The sequence below is a fragment of the Hibiscus syriacus genome, unplaced genomic scaffold (genome assembly GCF_006381635.1).
Source record: "Hibiscus syriacus cultivar Baekdansim isolate YM2019G1 unplaced genomic scaffold, ASM638163v2 tig00000778_pilon, whole genome shotgun sequence".
NCBI classification, from domain to species: domain Eukaryota; kingdom Viridiplantae; phylum Streptophyta; class Magnoliopsida; order Malvales; family Malvaceae; genus Hibiscus; species Hibiscus syriacus.
Genome location: NW_024061825.1, coordinates 793496 through 812418, shown reverse-complemented (window position 1 = coordinate 812418; position 18923 = coordinate 793496). Strand labels below are relative to the sequence as shown.

General features: G+C 34.1%; 1 protein-coding gene across 1 annotated transcript; it reads left to right on the top strand.

Annotated features, from left to right (window-relative positions):
* Positions 1 to 481: 481 nt before the first annotated feature.
* On the top strand, positions 482 to 12282 carry LOC120114162 (DNA repair protein RAD50). Its single transcript, XM_039135159.1, has 27 exons — positions 482 to 802; positions 900 to 986; positions 1245 to 1412; positions 1541 to 1716; positions 2582 to 2696; positions 3588 to 3816; positions 3950 to 4128; positions 4220 to 4390; positions 4629 to 4733; positions 4820 to 4927; positions 5036 to 5247; positions 5360 to 5452; positions 6392 to 6519; positions 7220 to 7334; positions 7448 to 7577; positions 7824 to 8033; positions 8966 to 9177; positions 9317 to 9518; positions 9852 to 10021; positions 10097 to 10421; positions 10774 to 10899; positions 10987 to 11039; positions 11251 to 11401; positions 11484 to 11546; positions 11655 to 11788; positions 11873 to 12001; positions 12099 to 12282. Exons 1-27 carry the CDS (start codon positions 680 to 682, stop codon positions 12136 to 12138), a joined length of 3954 nt encoding a protein of 1317 aa, XP_038991090.1. The 5' UTR covers positions 482 to 679; the 3' UTR covers positions 12139 to 12282.
* The last annotated feature ends 6641 nt before the right edge of the window (positions 12283 to 18923 follow it).

The following is an 18923-nucleotide window of genomic DNA, read 5'->3' as shown; positions in this document are numbered from 1 at the left end:
ATTTAGTAGGTTAATTCGATTAAAATCGAAATTTTAACACTCCAAAAGCTAAGTAATATATAAATAGTATAAATAATATATTAAATATTTAATTTTTTTTGTTAATTAATCGATTTTGAATCTAATTAACTAATAATCAAACCTTAAAAAAATTATTAATCGTTAATCGATCGAATATAAAACTAATTGACTGATTAACCAAAATTTTTTTGGTTCGGTGGTTTGATCAGTTTTAACTGATTAATGGACACCCCTAACTGTTAGTGGTTTGATTGAAACCAAATTGATAATTTAGTGACTTAATTGATAAAATATTTAGTTGATTGGTAAAAATAGTATTATTAAATAGTTTAGTGACCTTGAGGGAAGTTTACCCTAGAATATATTCAAATAAACCCGGTCCGGTCCGGTCTTTCCACCAGCTTCTTAAGAACAGTAAAAAATAATGAATCCACCTTCCCCATTTCCCTCTTATTTTGCTTCCTTTCAATCCCTACAATGATTCGGACTATTTATTTCTAGTATTCTCTTCTGCTTAAGTAAACCTTCCCGCTATAATCATAACCCATGTTTTGTTTTGCGTGAACCTTCCTTTCTTTTTAGCAGCTTTCACGAGCTTGTTTAATCGTCAGTGAACTAAACCACAAACCCAGAATTTGATAAACCCCGAACAGAGAAGATGAGCACGGTGGATAAAATGCTCATAAAAGGAATCCGGAGCTTCGATCCGGAAAACAAAAATGTCATCGCCTTCTTTAAACCCCTAACCCTAATCGTTGGACACAATGGCGCTGGCAAAACTGTAATCATTCCTCACTTCCTTTTTCGTTTTAATATATTGTTTTTTTGTACACTTCTCTTCAATGGGTTCTATGGTTTTTGGTGGGTGGGGGTTGCAGACGATTATAGAGTGTTTGAAGCTTTCTTGCACCGGGGAGTTGCCTCCAAATGCAAGGTCCGGCCATAGTTTCATTCATGATCCTAAGGTACCCTTCTTCACTTGGATTAAAAATTTGGTTTTCATGCTAAGAAATATGTTCCATTATGTTAAGCATCAGCGATATGCTCATCTACAGTGGAGTTTGATTTTGCTTTGTGCATCTTTTAGGAAATGAAATGTAAGTAATGGAAGAACATGTAGAAATCAAATTGAGTATGAGGAAACTATGTTTAGCATTTTAAACTTGTAATTTAAATACTTGGATGGGATAATTTATTATAGGGGTGTGTATACTTGTGTGTAGGTTGCAGGGGAGACGGAGACAAAAGGTCAAATTAAGCTCCGGTTTAAGACAGCAGCGGGAAAAGATGTGGTCTGTATAAGGTCATTCCAATTGACACAGAAGGCTTCTAAGATGGAGTATAAAGCAATCGAGAGTGTTCTTCAGACGCTAAATCCTCACACTGGAGAGGTTATATAAAACATTCTTTTGGCCGATCCTACTTGTTGCTTTAATCAATCTCCTTGTGCAGATTACATTAATTTGCATGAATCCTCTGGTTGTCCTTTTAATTTTTCTTGTTTGTTTGTTAACTGCAGAAAGTTTGCCTCAGCTACAGATGTGCTGACATGGACCGAGAAATCCCAGCTTTGATGGGTGTCTCAAAAGCTATCCTAGAGAATGTGATTTTTGTTCACCAAGATGAGGCCAATTGGCCTTTACAAGATCCTTCGACTTTGAAAAAGAAGTTTGATGATATATTCTCAGCTACTAGGTATGCTGTTTTTTCCCCTATAACAAAACCATTCCCTCGCAATATTGAAATTAGTTGTGTACTACCATTTACCCGTTGTTTGTGCAACTATGGGTGCTGCCATGTTTTTGAATTTTTTTATGTGTTCAGAAACACCATTCTTTTCAAAAGTCATTGTATTCACATTTTTTGCCTCCAAGTTATAAGCCAAGAATCAAAGAGTTGTTTTGTCTCATCTCTTGTACTCTCTTTATATATTCGTGGTCCTAGAAAGTAATATACTTCCTGCATGCGGTCTGTAAATCGCTTATATACTTATTTCAAAAGCCTTCTTGTTTTAGTTGGTTGAAAGTTTCAATGCCTATAAATAGCAATAACCATAGAAGAGAAAGGTTAGGCTTGAATCATATGGATTTCAGCTCATTTTATGATTCATTCAAGTTCGAAAATGGTTCTTGGAAAGGTTTGCTAAGGAAGTCTATCAGAAGCATTCTGAAGCAAGAACTCTTACTAACATTGTACTTTTCTACTTGAACTCTTGGCTGCAAGTTGAGATTTTTCATCTAATATTCTAAGGAAAATGCACAATCTTTGAAGGATTGACTCATAATCTTCACATTTATTTTTATTTTTCTATTTTGTAGGATCAAGTGTTTATATGCTTGAAACATCAAATATGGATATTGTTTAATGTCTCTTACACCTACTAGCTTTTAGTAAAGCATGGTGGATTCCTTGCATGGTTTTGTTTTACTTTCGTGAAGCACTTGTACAGTTTCTCACTATGATATTCAATTTTCTGATTTATTTTATCCACAAAAAAAGGTCAATTTGCTCATCTTGATTGTTTTAGGATATTCTTTTGCTAATGACTGCCTGTTAACAGATATACAAAAGCTTTGGAGGTCATAAAAAAACTTCACAAGGATCAGGCTCAAGAGATAAAGTCTTACAAGCTAAAACTGGAGCACTTACAGACCTTGAAAGATGCTGCATATAAGGTGGATGTATTGTTCTTTTGTTTATTTTCTTTTTCATTGATTTTAATCTTGTTTCTACTTCCTCAAATTTAATATTTGTTTATGATTTATTCTGAATTAGTGTTGTTCCTCTGTTGTTGTAAATAGGATTATAAAGCTCTTGTGGTCTACATGGCATAAGCCACATAAAAGACTTGCACTGTTCTATCATCCAACAAGTCATTGTGTTTTACTGGTTTCTAATGATGCTGTTCAAATTTGTTAACAAAAACTGTAGGGGTGTCAAGGGTTCGATTTTATTTTAGTGAAAACACAAAGGATCTTTGTCCTCAAGTGATATAATCTACTAGAAATTCCGGAAGAGGGATAAAAAAGAAGGAATCTGATTGAAGACGATCTCAGTGTATGTTAGGTTCTGGTTTGCAGAAAAGGTTTTCTGTTTTTAATGTTTAGATTTAGGCTTTTTGGCTGGCATTCTTGATTTTATAACCCTGCATCTTCATGCATGTTTGCCTATTGTTTTAGCATTCTAGTTCTCTCTCTCTCTCTCTCTGTTTTAACTGTGCTGAAGCTAAAGTTCTATCCTGGTGAGAATGCAAATAAATATGTTGACATTACACTTTCCTCTTGTGTTTCTGAAACCTAGATTTCTCTTCTTGAATGTGTCTCATGAATGTGTAGAACAATAATCTATGTAGAAGTGGGTGAACCTTTCTGTTGTTGGGAAGGCCAGTAAAGTTGAGGGGAAAACGTAGTTATTGCAAATTTTGGAGCTAATCTAATAGCTGTATGTTTGAGGGACGCCAATCCATACAATTAACAGTAGGGTTTAGAGTTTATTATTACCGTAACATTCAACATCTTATGAACCTCAATTTGAAAACAATTTTCTTGATATGGTTCTTCATACAGCTTCGAGAAAGCATTTCCCAGAACCAAGAAAAAACAGAATCATTGAAAAGCCAAATGCAAGTCTTGGAGAAAAACATTGATGACCTGGATGCTAAGATTCATAATGCCGAGTTAACCCTGAAGGATCTGCGGAAGCTAGAGGACCAAAAATCAACAAAGACTGCCGAAAGGAGCACTTTGTTCAAGGAACAGCAAAGACAATATGCAGCTCTTGCTGAGGAAAATGAAGGTTTGTCAATTCAATAGTTGAAGCGGGATTCTTATTTTATCTTTTTGTCTCTGAGGGAGCTATGTAAATCCTGCATTTAAGGAATCACTGATTTGTTATGTATTATTTCTTGTATTGCGTTGTTACTTGTTAGATACTGATGAAGAGTTGATGGAATGGAAAACCAAGTTTGATGAGAGGATTATGTTATTGGATAATAAAATTCAGAAAATGGGGCGTAACCAGCAGGATTTGGATGAAGAGAGCTCTGCTTATCGGCGTAAATTAAATAAGTGTACTGAGGAGATTGGCAAGCTTCAAAGGGATGCTGAGGTGTTACAAAAAGACAGGAGATCTTTTAAAAAGTAAATCATGAGCATCTTATTTTGTGAATTTTTTATGTTTAACTCCTTTTCTTTTGCAGACCCTTGTGATGTCAAAAAAAGACAGAGATTCTGCCATTGAACGATTGTTTGCACGACTCAATTTAGGATCTACTCCTAATAGCCCCTTTAGTGATGAAGTTGCTTTGAACCTCATGAGCCAAATAGAAGCGAGGTTAATGGAGCTCAATAAAGATTTGGATGAGAAAAAGGTGATTTTTGTGTTTTTATGAACTAATCCATCTTCTTTCTACCTATATGTGTGCAGTTATTATTTCTCTGTTACAAAGATCAAATTTTGTATGATGCGCAACATACAGAGATCAATTTTTGTATAATGCACACCATATTATTTATCAATGCATTTTAACTTCTGAGATTATCCTTTCACAAATGTCAATATGGCTTTGATATCAGTGTTATTCTGAACATCACTTCCCATAATTTCAGCAATCAAATGACCTGAAGCTAAAGACTGCATGGGATTGCTACCTGGGTGCCAGTGAGCGTTGCAACATTGCTGAGGCTCAGAAGAAGGCAAAATCAGAAATCAAAGTCTGTCTTTGAGAAAACTTATGTAACTTAATTACCAGCTACCTTTATCCTCTTTTTTTTGAGCATTTACATGTGATACATTTCAGTGTTCTGTTTTGAAACGTTTGGAAGAGACAAAAAGTAATCGTGATTCTCTTGAAATTCAAATTTCGGATGTCAATCTTTCTCTCCTTGATGAAAGAGAAAAGAATATGGTAAGTATAGCCCTGCTCAATGGCATTGCTTGGGATCCAAAATTCTCTTCCTAATGAATCTTGATTAACAAAATGGAAATTAATGATCCTTTCTTTTGTTGTTGGCAGCAAGTTGAGATGGACAGAAAGAAAAAACAACTTGATGAACGAAACCACGATGAAATCATACAACAAAAGCAGCAGGAGGTGTTTGCCATAGATCAAAAGATTAAGGTACTTGGTCATGAGAGAAACCTTGCTGCTAATGATGCCAAAGAGAGAATGGAGCTATCTATAAAAAAGAGAGAATTGGAGGATAAGAAGAAACAGCAAAAAAAGATGTAAATCTGCTTTACCTTTCAATTTTCATCAGCCTCATTATAATTTGTTTTGGGGCCTTTTCCTTCTATTTATTTTTGTGTTGAAGCTGATGGCTTTATTATTGTTTTCAAGAATTGAAGAGTACAAAGACAGGATTAGAGTAGTGCTAAAAGGGAGGGTTCCTCCTGACAAAGATCTGAAAAGGGAAGTTACCCAGGCTTTAAGGTTAGTTGAACAAAACTACTTGACTCATTCTTCAACATGCCATGCTATTATAAAGGATTTTTATTTTTGGAGAAGGGGTGTGGATAGAGGGTGCTGTTGGTATTAATGATTATCAAGAGTGATAACCAGGGTTATAGAGTTCTCTCCCGTGATAAGTTGTTATTACCTTGGTAACACTAGCTGGTGATGATCTTACTTCAACGAGATCAATAGTATCACACTAAAATGGAATGACTATATCCACTTCCATTATTTCAATGGGTCATTCATTTGATTCTGATTTTTAGACAGAACTTCCCTGATACACTAATATATATATATTGTATATTGCTTATAAATTAATGAGTATATAGTTATTTTTTGGGTAAGATTTTGACACGAAGATAAATTGAAATAAGGAAAAACATCATTTAGGTAAAAAAAAAATTAATACAATTTCATGCAAAGTCAAACATGGACATAATATTGAACAAATGTGTGCATGATAAATTCATCATAAAGTCGTTAATGTATGCCATATATAATTATTTGCACTTATGCTATATATGGATATATTTACATGGTATTACAATTGGATTGTTTTTTCTTTTTAATTAGAAAAAGTGGGTTAAATAAGGAGGGATGACTTGATGCCTAGGCATTGGCTCAACAATCAATCAGTTGAAAGATGTGTCTTTATAATATCATCATTTAGTTTCTTCTGCTAACATATTTAGGTGATATTTGTAATCATCGGTTTTCCTTGGGGAATTTGGCTTCAATTTGTTCTGAAATATTCTAATTTGGTTTCTATTGAAACTTATTACTGTTTTCAATACTTTAAGTTCCTGTCATATAAACTATTCTTTGGCATCGTATATTTAGGTACTTGTAACTTTAATATTTCTTTCTCATACTTGTACGTAATTTTGTCTAAAATTTGAGCAATTCCCACCGCAGGGCTGTTCAAATGGAGTATGATGACTTGAGCACAAAATCCAGTGAAGCTGAGAAGGAAGTAAATATGTTGCAGATGAAAATAGATGATATTAATAATAACCTATCCAAATATAAGAAAGAAATGGACTGTAAGTAGCTCTCATGCCTTTTATATTCATAGTGCTTAATGGTTCCTATGTTCTTCTTGTAATTTTTATATAGTGTTGAGGATTCTAATATGCAGGTTAACTACAGTGGAGATTTAACATTCATGTTAAATCTGGTAGTTAACTTAGGGTTTAAATGAATTGTGCTTTTATCTCAAAGCATAGTTGGAATTGAAGGAAAAAAGTAGCTGCAAAATATGATGTGACAAGTATATGAGTATCACTCTTGACAGTATCATCAGTTTAACATACAGTGTAGCAGTTGGGAGAGAATGAGGAAATAGTCTATAGCAAATTTTGCACTTACGAAAAATAGTAATAAGATCCTTGGGGTAATATCAAGTGAATTCAAACTTGTCATGCTTGGGCTTGGATTCTTAAAATTGTTATGGTTAGGAGCACACCGAAGTTTTATAAGCTATACATTGTTCAAGTAGGAAAATTCACTATAGAAAGATAAGCCTTAGGGAAGTGACTAAGGTCCATTCCTGGAAATTTGGAAACTGAAAATCTACCAAAAATTAAGTAATTTAATAAATATTCCTGTGATGCCATCCTCCCTAAATCAGGAGTTGATTACTGCTAAAAGAGTCCACGATCATAGCTTTTGGCTTCAAAAGAGCTTAAGATCAATTTACTCATATTAGTTTTTCTTGTGTTTTCTTTTGTCACTTAAATTCAGCTAGGAAGAGATTTCTTGAAGCCAGACTAAATTCTTTGGAGAAACAATCTTTTACCATTGATTCCTACCTAAAAGTCCTGGAGACTGCACAGGAGAAAAAAGATGTCCATAAAAGGTTCTTGCTCTTGACTTTTTAGAGGCAATATTCTGTTATGTACGGATATATTCATTTTCAGTGTTCCATTTATTTTAGCCATGCTTGAAATATAACTGGATCATTTCCTCCAGCAAATACAACATTGCAGATGGCATGAGGCAAATGTTTGATCCATTTGAAAGAGTTGCCCGTGCTCATCATATTTGCCCCTGCTGTGAGCGTCCTTTTTCTGCTGAAGAAGAAGATGAATTTGTTAAGAAGGTTGTGAATTGTGATTTATAGGTTCTCTTGAAGCTTTTCGTTGATCTTCTCTTTCTTATGTATTTATTGGTAAACTTGTGTACATTGGGGATAAGGATATCTGCACTTGGGACTTCCAGAGCCTTACCGCTCTCTGACCTCTTAGTATTTTTCAGTTAACTTTCAGGGGCATTCCCTGATATCAAAATCTATTGGTTCGGTTAGCATAAAGGTCTAAATTCTGTTTTATTTTCTTGTAAACTACAGCAAAGAGTCAAGGCAGCTAGTTCAGCTGAACATATGAAAGTGTTGGCTGTGGAATCATCAAATGCCGAGTCTTACTTTCAGCAGTTGGACAAGCTTCGAATGGTTTATGAGGAATATAATAAAACTGTAAAGGAGACAATTCCTCTTGCTGAGAAAACTTTGCACGAACTAACTGAAGAGCTGGATCAAAAGTCTCAAGCTCATTATGATGTATGCATCTGTTTCACTAGATATGATTTTATATGAGTACTGTTACGATTTATTGTTAAAGATAAAAATAAAAGAATGGCTATATATCAACATTGTCTGTTCAGCCTATGTTTTATTGGGAGGGTGAGGTAGCATTACACGTGATTGTTGTGGATTGTCATACTGGTTATGCACATTTTTATTCCTGGCATGTTGCGAAGAGAAATATGTCCTGAGCAGGAAAAAAGAACACAATAAAATTCCTTGGAGATTAATTTCCCATTTTAGATGCTGTATTGATGTGATTTGTAATTGTTTATTTGTAAGCATATGATCTGTGGTCCTACTAGTGCAACCAGGCTTGATTCCAAGTATTTCTGAGGTCAGTAATATATTTCTGAAAAAACTTACAGAAGACATTTTCCTCAGTGTACTATGTTTCCTCATGAAAAATAACTTAGTGGGAAATAATTCTTTTAGGATTAGATTATCTAGTTTCCCTAGTTAAAATAATTAGCAACTTTATCTGAAGACCATTCATAATTATTTGTTAGTCCTTATCATTAGAAGTTGCTATATTCACTTTGGGATAGAACAAGAAGGGATGAGATGATGTAAGTCTAAACTATGAAAGTTGTTATAATTGCCTGTGAAGGTATGATGATTTTCATCCCAGTGAAAATGTAGTTCAGATGAAGCTTTTTAAATCGGCCTTTCAATCTAAAAGAGTATTCTTCTTTCATCACGCCTTGATTTTTTTCTCTTTCCTATGTTCCCTAAGTTTCAGTATGTATATGCCAGTCGCCAAAGAAGCAATTATTGAATTTGCATTTTAAAATAATTACCGACTATGTTTGTTATGGTATAAATTTAAAAATATCAAAGAACCTTTTATGATGATTATTTAGTTTTAGCAATGCATTATTTTTCAACTATTGTTGTTGTTCTTATAGGTGTTAAGTGTTTTAGCCCAAGTAAAGACAGACAAAGATGCTATTGAGACTTTGATGGGACCTGTTGAAACTGCTGACAGGCTCTTTCAAGAAATTCGGGGTTTGATAGCAGAAGTTGAACATTTGGAATGTAAGTTTGACATTGGAGGGCAAGGTGGTTCTAGAACTGTGGAAGAGATCCAATTGGAGCTAAACAATTTGCAAAGCAGAAGGTAGCTGCCATTTTTTTATCCAACCCAAATATAGGGAGTTGATAAGCTTGTAATCATCTGTTTTAAGCATAAAAGTTTTGTAGAGATAATATTGATTTTCTCATCGGTATTTAACAACTTTTCTTCTCTTTGCAATCAGGGATGCTTTATATAATGCTGTGGAGGACTTAAGAGCAGAACAGAGGTACATGGAGAAGGATTTGCAAAGCATTCAGGTGCGTTGGCATGATGCAAGGGAGAAAAAAGTGGAGGTCGCTAACACATTGCGTGATTTTAAAAAGGCAGAAGAAGAGATAGAGAACATGTCTGAGGAGAGACGCCAACTTGATCTTGAGGAGAAGGTTGGTAATCTGATAAGATACTAATCTAATTGTTTACTTTAACTTGGAATTATATTCTGTGCTAGTATCTGTATGCTTGCTCTCATAAGATATTAACAGATTTTCTCTCTGATTGGCTGCTAGTCTACTATTATGTTGTGTGTACTCGGTCTCTTCAATCAAGTTGAAATAATTTATACCTTGACTGATGCCATGCTAATGTATCTCTAAAATTATTAGCCATGATACTTCTTAATGTGATAATTGGTTCTGTTTATAAACCCTTTACTTTTAAGTTGCTAATGTGATTTACTTTCAACCTTTCTTTTAATGCATTGTTCTTGGACCTTTCAGCATTTAGCACAGGCTCTCAACTCGGCAGTTAAGGAGAAGGAATCATTATTGAATGACTATGATTGCTTGAAAGTAAAACTCGACGAGGAATATGAGCAGCAGCAGGAACTTCGACGCTCATATCGGCATGAAGCTGAAGAACTCTATGAAATTAACAGAAAGATTAAAGCGTATATTTCTGAACCATGGAATTTAAGTTTTCTCGTAAGTGCCATTGAATTCTAATGGAAGTTTTTTGCCTACAGGTATTATGATTTAAAGAAGGGGGAGAAACTAAAGGAACTGCAAGAACAGAAGTCTTTGATGGAATCTCAACTTCTCAGCTGTGATGCTAAGAAACAGGAAACATTGGCTGAGCTAAACAAAAGCAAAGACTTGATGCGTAATCAAGATCAACTAAGACGTAATATTGAGGATAACTTGAATTACAGGAAAATAAAAGCTGATGTAGATGTGCTTACTCATGAAATTGAGTTACTGCAAGAGAGAATAATGGAGATTGGAGGTATTTCCAAATTTGAAGGTGAACTCCGAAAAGTCTCTGAAGAAAGGGAGCGACTTCTTTCAGAGGTATGTATGATTCTTACTGGCATCTCTGCATGTTAACCTTTTCAATTATGTTCATTCACAGATAGCCTCTTGTCTATCACTAGCGGGCCATCATTTTCTCCTTGTTGGGTTGATATGGACCTACAGTTCTTTTACCCATACCCCATATTGATTCAATGTGTGGAAGATGGGTAGTGCTTTTTTGTTGTGTGTCTCTTCATGCGTTATTGCCGCTCACGTGTTGAGCCTTTTTAATATTAAGTTTTGTATGTATGTGTTTGCTTCACCATTCTGTCTATTATTATTAAGCTCTTTTTAAAAGGTGTTCAATGTATCTGTCTAAGAGTTGTAAGATGCTTCTCTTTCACTACAGCTCAACAGATGCCGAGGAACAATTTCCGTTTACCAGAATAATATTTCGAAGGACAAGGCTGATCTTAAACAAGCGCAATACAAGGACATTGACAAGCGGTACTTTGATCAGCTAATCCAGCTTAAGGTAGAAACTATTTTAATTTATGCAGGATTTTACTGTTATTACTTGTTTTATTATGTTATTAACCTGCATGCTTTGTGGCTGTGGCAGACAACTGAGATGGCAAACAAGGACCTGGACAGATACTACAATGCACTTGACAAGTATGTGATTTACCCATTTTTCAGGTCTTCTTTTAAATTTCATGCTCATCTAGCAATTTAGATTATGAATTCTTTCCGAAACTGTTATAGAATGGTCCTTTAATTGCTAACAGGCTAGAGAACTGTGAATCATCCGTTAAGTATAAATACAAAATCTGTTATTGACTTCTCGTTTTTAAATAACCATGTTTTCTTTTCGAAACCTTTGTAGAGCACTCATGCGCTTCCATTCTATGAAAATGGAGGAAATAAACAAAATTATAAGAGAATTGTGGCAGCAAACATACAGAGGGCAAGATATAGATTATATTAGCATTCATTCGGATTCTCAAGGTGCTGGAGCTCGTTCTTACAGCTATAAGGTAAGGCCTTCTATCTATTTTTTGTTTTTCCCCCTCTAAATTTCATTTGTCATCACTTATTCCCCCCCCCCCCTCAAAACAGGTTCTTATGCAAACTGGTGATGCGGAGCTTGAAATGAGAGGACGATGTAGTGCAGGTCAAAAGGTGAGTGATCACCGAATGTGGTATGGGAAAATGAGTAGTACTCTGTTGATTACTTTATCTACCATCGACGAGGAAATGAAACTGCATGGAACATACTGTTTGTTTCAGGTCCTTGCTTCTCTAATCATACGGTTGGCTTTAGCCGAGACGTTTTGCCTCAACTGTGGAATCTTAGCACTAGACGAACCAACCACAAATTTGGATGGCCCGAATGCCGAGAGTCTGGCAGCAGCTCTCCTTAGGTACGAGCACTTCTGTCTATCCTTCTCGTATTTATTCGAAGTAGTAGCGGCTTTTAATCAATCATTCCTTTCCTCTTTGTCCAGAATCATGGAGGACAGAAAGGGCCAGGAGAATTTTCAGCTCATAGTAATCACTCACGACGAACGTTTTGCTCAACTGATCGGTCAACGGCAACATGCAGAGAGATATTATCGGGTCACCAAAGATGATCTGTAAGGCTTATCATTTATTTACTTTTTTTTGAAGTTTCTTTACTCATTTTTCTCTGTAGCATCTGATTAAGATCATTTCCGGCTCTCATTTTTTCAGTCAGCATAGTATAATTGAAGCCCAGGAAATCTTTGATTGAATTCTTTCAACGGGTTTTTCCGATACATCACCGAGTGCCGAGATTGAGGCAGCATGCGACGGATGCTGCCTCCAGAAACCGAAGTGAGACTTGTTTGTTACGCGTGTAAAGTTTATAAATGCAGTAGCACAATTCATTGAAGAATAGAGAGAATTGTCACAAAAATCGTGAATGTTAAGTGTTGTGTTTGTTTGTTGTTTGTTATATCCAAAAGTTCTTACCTAAACTCGAATCAACCGGGTCCAAACTGACCCGTTAACCCGTTTCATAATTCGAAAAATAATAAAATTGCAGTTAGGGTTAAACAGATTACTTGAGTATTAAGGCAAACAATGGCTATGATTGAGATGCATATTAAAGATAATCACCCAAAACTAAGTTCTCATTTGACCTTAATCTTCCCATCGCCTCATTCGAAATCGTAAATCTACTTTTAAAATTTGTATCCATTTAGTATCCGAATCAAATTTGAGAATTATTACTCAAATTAAGATTAATTAATTTGTTAGTCTAATATTTATATTTATGATATTTAGTGAGAACAAAGAATTTATATTTTAAATTTTTTATAAAGTAAACAATTGATTAGATTTCTTAAACGAATACGAACAAGGATATGTTCAGCTTGAGCTGTGGAAGGAGAAGGCGACCGGCAAATATGGGAAGAAGGTCTACGTATTGCCGAAGCACCTCGACGAGAAAGTCGCGGTACTTCACCTAGGGAAGCTTGGAGCTAAACTCACCAAGCTCACCAAGGATCAAGCTGACTACATTAGTGTCCCGATTGAGGGTCCATACAAGCATCCTCATTATAGGTACTGAGGACTGAGCTCGAGAGAGTGTTCGATCTTCGATGTCGAAAACCGTGCATTCGGATGGTTTAGTCGTTTCTTTTTACTGCAATTTATCACATGATTTGTGGTAGGAGTTTTGTTTGGGTGGTGGGAAAGTTCTGGGGGAAATGTGAATGGTATGGTCTATCATTCAAGAAAAATCAAGAAGAGCATATGGGTTTGGAACAAGGTATTGGGGCTGTGTGGGAGATAAAATCATAAAAGTTGCCATTGATGCAGCTTCAGTTTTGTTTGTTGCATCTGGTTCATCAATTAATTATCCAAATGAAGCAATTTACTTTAACTGTTACCATAAGAAATTTCGTTAAAATTCGTCGAGATAAATATATCGTGACACATTTAATATTTTTAGCGATAAATAATTTTATTGTAAGAATAAAATTTCTTCTAGTGTGTTTTGTTTCTTGGTTTACACTCCAAGATGATGCATGGCTTACATGGTGCAATCATACTCATATTATATCTTTCGGTAAATTACGTATTTAGTAATCTAACTATTCACACGGTTTTATTTTAGTATCTCAATTTTTTTAAATCACACTTATTTTACGTTTTGATTTCAGTTTGACCACCCGTCATGAAAAATGATGAAAACTAACAAAAGTAGACTAACATGACTCACATAAAACAATAAAAAACCATAAAATTTCAATTTTTAGATTATGAACAAAATTTTAGTTCTTTTTCTGAATTTATTAAAAAAATTCAAATTTTTATCATACGACTCTTTTTAGTAATATCAAATGATATTTTTATTATATTATGTCAGTGTGACAATGAAAATAACATTAAAATTTTAAATAATTATAAATTATAATTTAAATATTTTATTAGATTAAAAAGAATTTACATGCTTCACTAAAAAGTATACAATTTTAATTTTAAATAAAATACATAATTTTAGTCTCTCTTTTTCTTTTAGTCAATCATGAGGCATTTCCCTTCATAAAGAGTAATTGCAACAAATAAATGGGAACAAAGACCATGACTTCACTATTTTTCTTCCATATATTTTGAGAAGACTTAAAAGTTATATGCTTTACGGTCAAAAGAAAAATTATAGGGAAAAGAACGCAAATGATCCCTTGATTAGAGGGTATTGCTTTATTAAGTCTCTCTACTATTAAAAGTTACAAAATGATCACCCGAATATTCATTATGTTTCAGACTCGTCCTTTTCCATTAAAAAATTAGTAATTATTTTAAGTTGGATGTTAATATGATGACTGAGATATGATAGTAATTTGAGATTTTATGATCAAATTTTATTATATTGCAGTCAACAAGTTAATGTTCAGTTTATGATGTGATCCCAATCAGACCTAACTTTTGTCTTGATCTGATTAAATCATTGAATTTCACCAAGGCTGATTCAAAGGGAGTTCTACCTTACTTCATCCTATACCTTCTCATTTATGCACTATATTTTATCATATGTTTTTATTTACCTCTTAGGATATTCTTATCATATGATATCATCCATTGCATGAATTTGCATGAGTTTTATTAGTTGCATGACATTCATTGCATTTAATAAGTATGTTGTTCATTAAAGCATGTATTGCATTTAAGCATGTATTTCATTTAGGGAAGTAGTTCATTTATGCATCTATTTATTTAATAAACTACTTCATTCATGCATTTAGTTGATTGAATAAAGTTTATCTTTGTGTTTAGGTGCAAAAGGGAAGTTGAACAGTCTCAACAGATGCAAGAATATCAGTCAGAATGTATTCTAATTCTGGATTCGATACAGAAGTTTTTGGGTCCAAAAATCAATTGGAAATTATTTCTCTATCTCTTAGCTTTCCAATGCCTTTTGAATCACCTCAATCCGATATCGGGAGCTTGAGATATGATTGATTTACTGAAGACAGTGCAGGCTGGAATTTTCATTACGGGAATTTTATACAAGGATGATTTGGATGAGTTTGAGCTAAGGAAGAGTCCTTTCATCTTCTAACAAGAGACAAGCAATTGATGGCCATATTAATTCACCAATTCAAGGAATTCAAGGTTGATGTTATCACTCATTGAAGGCCATTCATGTTCAAGCAAGGGGACATGCAATAACCATCATTCAAAACTTAGTATTCAAGGCCTTTATCATCTTTTGAAGGCTGATCATATTCTTCAAGGGAACAAGCAATGAAGGTTGTTATTATTTCATTTAACCACCAAATTAAGTGATAAAACAAGCAAGGAATTTGAAGAGACAAGCTGATTTGGACATGTAGGATGTCCACATTCATCCTATGACTTCATTTAACCTCTTTTCTTCCATTTGCAAGCAAAGCAAGGCAGCCCAAGAGTCTTCCACCCCTTGGACGAAATTAAGGCCAAATTCAGCTTCAAATTGTTTAGATTCATCCCCAAAATGATCTATAATATTCATTCAACTTTGAAGATAAGAAGACATAGCATTCAAGTGCATTTTATTGCTAAATTGATGAGAATGTTATCATCTTTTGAGTCTTTTCATATTCTTCTTAGAAATACTATAAATAGGCACCTTTGGGATCATTTGTAGAGACACAATTTGATTTATGAAAATACTTTGAAAGATTGCTTTCATTTTAGTTCTTGGATTAGAACTCTATCGGTTTCTTGTCGGTCTTGAAGCCTTCATCCATTTCATCTTGTTATAGCGTTGGTTCCTAGCTCTACTATAGCTAGTGGGTCACGTTCCACCCTCTATCACTTCGATTCCATCTTTATTATATTGTTGGTTCCTAACTCATATATAGTTAGAGGGTCACAATCCATCCTTTGAATTACTATCATTCTCCACGCCAACCGCAAACATCCTTCACCATTTTCATTACATCCATTCAACCACTATCACCACCACACTTCTTTCATTTACAATCCACTTCAACTTCATTCTATCATTTCCATTACTTTCATACACATATTTATATATACATATTTCCCTTCTTATAACATTGTTTGTATATTTTCAGTCTTCAATCAAAGCACTGCGAAGTTCTTACTAGAATCACGATCGGGCAACATCGTATATGACTCGGAACACATAACCGGGATCATATCATTTGGTATCAGAGCTAGCTGATTCAGTAAGCGTATCATTTCATTTTCTCTCTCCCGGGTTAGTAAAAAAATAAAAAAATCTAAAAAAATCTAAAAAAATGAAATAAAAGAAAAAATTTAAAGAGGGCGAGAGCAATCTTTGTCATCTTTGAAAAAAATAATTAAGAAGGTTTCGTATTCGTTTCATCGTTTCTTTTATTTATTTTTACGATTTCATTGCCTATTCTCATCTTCGTTCTTTCTTGTAGCCAATTCTTTCTTTACTCACATCATTTTTCCAACCAAGCCCCAATTCTTTTAGCCGAAGTCTACGAGACACCTTGTAAACCTCGAGGGAGTTCCACAAGAACTTTAAAGGAAAGCAAGAGCGGTAAAAGTCAAGAGTGTGCATTAAGGGTAAAAGCCATCCCGAGTGAAACACGAGAGGAGATACTTTCCTTGGAGTGTATTGGTGAGGTCTATTTTTCATTTTTTATTACTAATCATGTCTCGTACTTCTAGAGACAATTCTCATATTTCAGGAGGTGATGCCCAAAATGATGGTGGTGCACCAAACTTGCAAATGCAAGCCACGACACAAGAGATAAGGAGTTTGTTTCAAAAGCATCTCGACCCAATCTCAAAGAAATTGGAGCGAATGATCGAACGACATTCTTGTTCACAAATGTGTCCATCGAAGATCAAAACACAACTAAAAAGGAGAGACAAGCTGATTTGGACATGTAGGATGTCCACATTCATCCTATGACTTCATTTAACCTCTTTTCTTCCATTTGCAAGCAAAGCAAGGCAGCCCAAGAGTCTTCCACCCCTTGGACGAAATTAAGGCCAAATTCAGCTTCAAATTGTTTAGATTCATCCCCAAAATGATCTATAATATTCATTCAACTTTGAAGATAAGAAGACATAGCATTCAAGTGCATTTTATTGCTAAATTGATGAGAATGTTATCATCTTTTGAGTCTTTTCATATTCTTCTTAGAAATACTATAAATAGGCACCTTTGGGATCATTTGTAGAGACACAATTTGATTTATGAAAATACTTTGAAAGATTGCTTTCATTTAGTTCTTGGATTAGAACTCTATCGGTTTCTTGTCGGTCTTGAAGCCTTCATCCATTTCATCTTGTTATAGCGTTGGTTCCTAGCTCTACTATAGCTAGTGGGTCACAATCCATTCAATGAATTACTATCATTCTCCACGCCAACCGCAAACATCCTTCACCATTTTCATTACATCCATTCAACCACTATCACCACCACACTTCTTTCATTTACAATCCACTTCAACTTCATTCTATCATTTCCATTACTTTCATACACATATTTATATATACATATTTCCCTTCTTATAACATTGTTTGTACATTTTCAGTCTTCAATCAAAGCACTGCGAAGTTCTTACTAGAATCACGATCGGGCAACATCGTATATGACTCGGAACACATAACCGGGATCATATCAGTTTAGAATATCATTCAAATTTTAACGAAAAAGAACGAGCTTGGAATATAATTAATAGTCAGGTGATCATTTTGTAACTTTTAATAGTTGAATGGCTCAACAAAGAAACACTCTATAGTTGAAGGATCATTTTGTAACTTTTAATATTCGAAGGATTTAATAAATCAGTACCCTATAATCAGGGGACTAGCTACGTTCTTTACCCAAAATTATATTATGTACTTTTTTTAAGTCTCACGACATATAATAATTATATCAAATCTCGATTAAATTTGAAATTAGCAGATTGAAATTAATTTTTTATGTTCCTTTCATACTGTTTTAGTACAAATATATTAAAATTTATATTAATGTATAAAATTTAAATAGAATCATAATATATATATATATATTATAAAGAGTTCAAAAATAATTATTTTTAAAATTTTATATGAAGTGGCAAAATAGAAAATAACTAAAGTCAACATTTTAAGATAAATAAAATAGTTGGCATCGACTTAACAAAATTATTATTCTGTTACTTTTAGTTAAATTGGAAAAATATTTTGAATTAAAAAGAATAAATATAAAAAATTGAGAGTTAAAATGATTAAATAGTTAAAGTTTAGGGGCTTAAAAGAATTAATTTTAATTTTGTAACGTATATTTCAAGTCCATCTTTATGTCAGTATGGTTGACGAAGACTTAATGAAGTGATACCACACTTTTCCATTAGTGTCTATTAAGGACGTAAATCCGAAACTTACCGATAATAAAGTATTTAAGATAAATTATGTATTTAGTATCTAAACGATCAGTTTTTATTCATTTTAGTATCTAATATTTTAATTTTTTCAAAGTCATATTTCATGTTTAGTTTTTGTTTTATTTTAGTACCATGTCGTTAAAAACATAACGGACGGGCTCACTGGTCGTTGCGTCTACAGTAGTCGACCGTTGCGTTCATCAACCGATTAAGTCCAAACTTTTTAGCCCGTATCTTTTCGACCCCTTGAACGTGATTCTGATCTCTGTTTCACCGGAAAATACCTCAATCTCCTCAAATTGATGATAGACTCTTCGATTTCTTCATCATTTGATCTTCGTCGACAACCGTTCGATGGGCCTGAAATTGAACTATGTTGATCGACTCGTCATTCTCTCGTGATCCACCGTTTGGATTGATCTTCTGTCCACCGGAGCTATGTCTCATCAACCCGTCTGTTAAGTTTTTAACGGTAGGATACTAAAATGAAATAAAAACTAAACATTATGTATGATTTTGAAAATTTTGAAAGTGTAGATACTTAAACAGACTAAAATTGATTGTTTAGGTATTAAATACATAGTTTACCCTAATTATTTACGTGACAGTTAACATGAAAGGATATAAATATATCCCCCCAGGAATCCACCCTCATATAGCATCTCTCAAC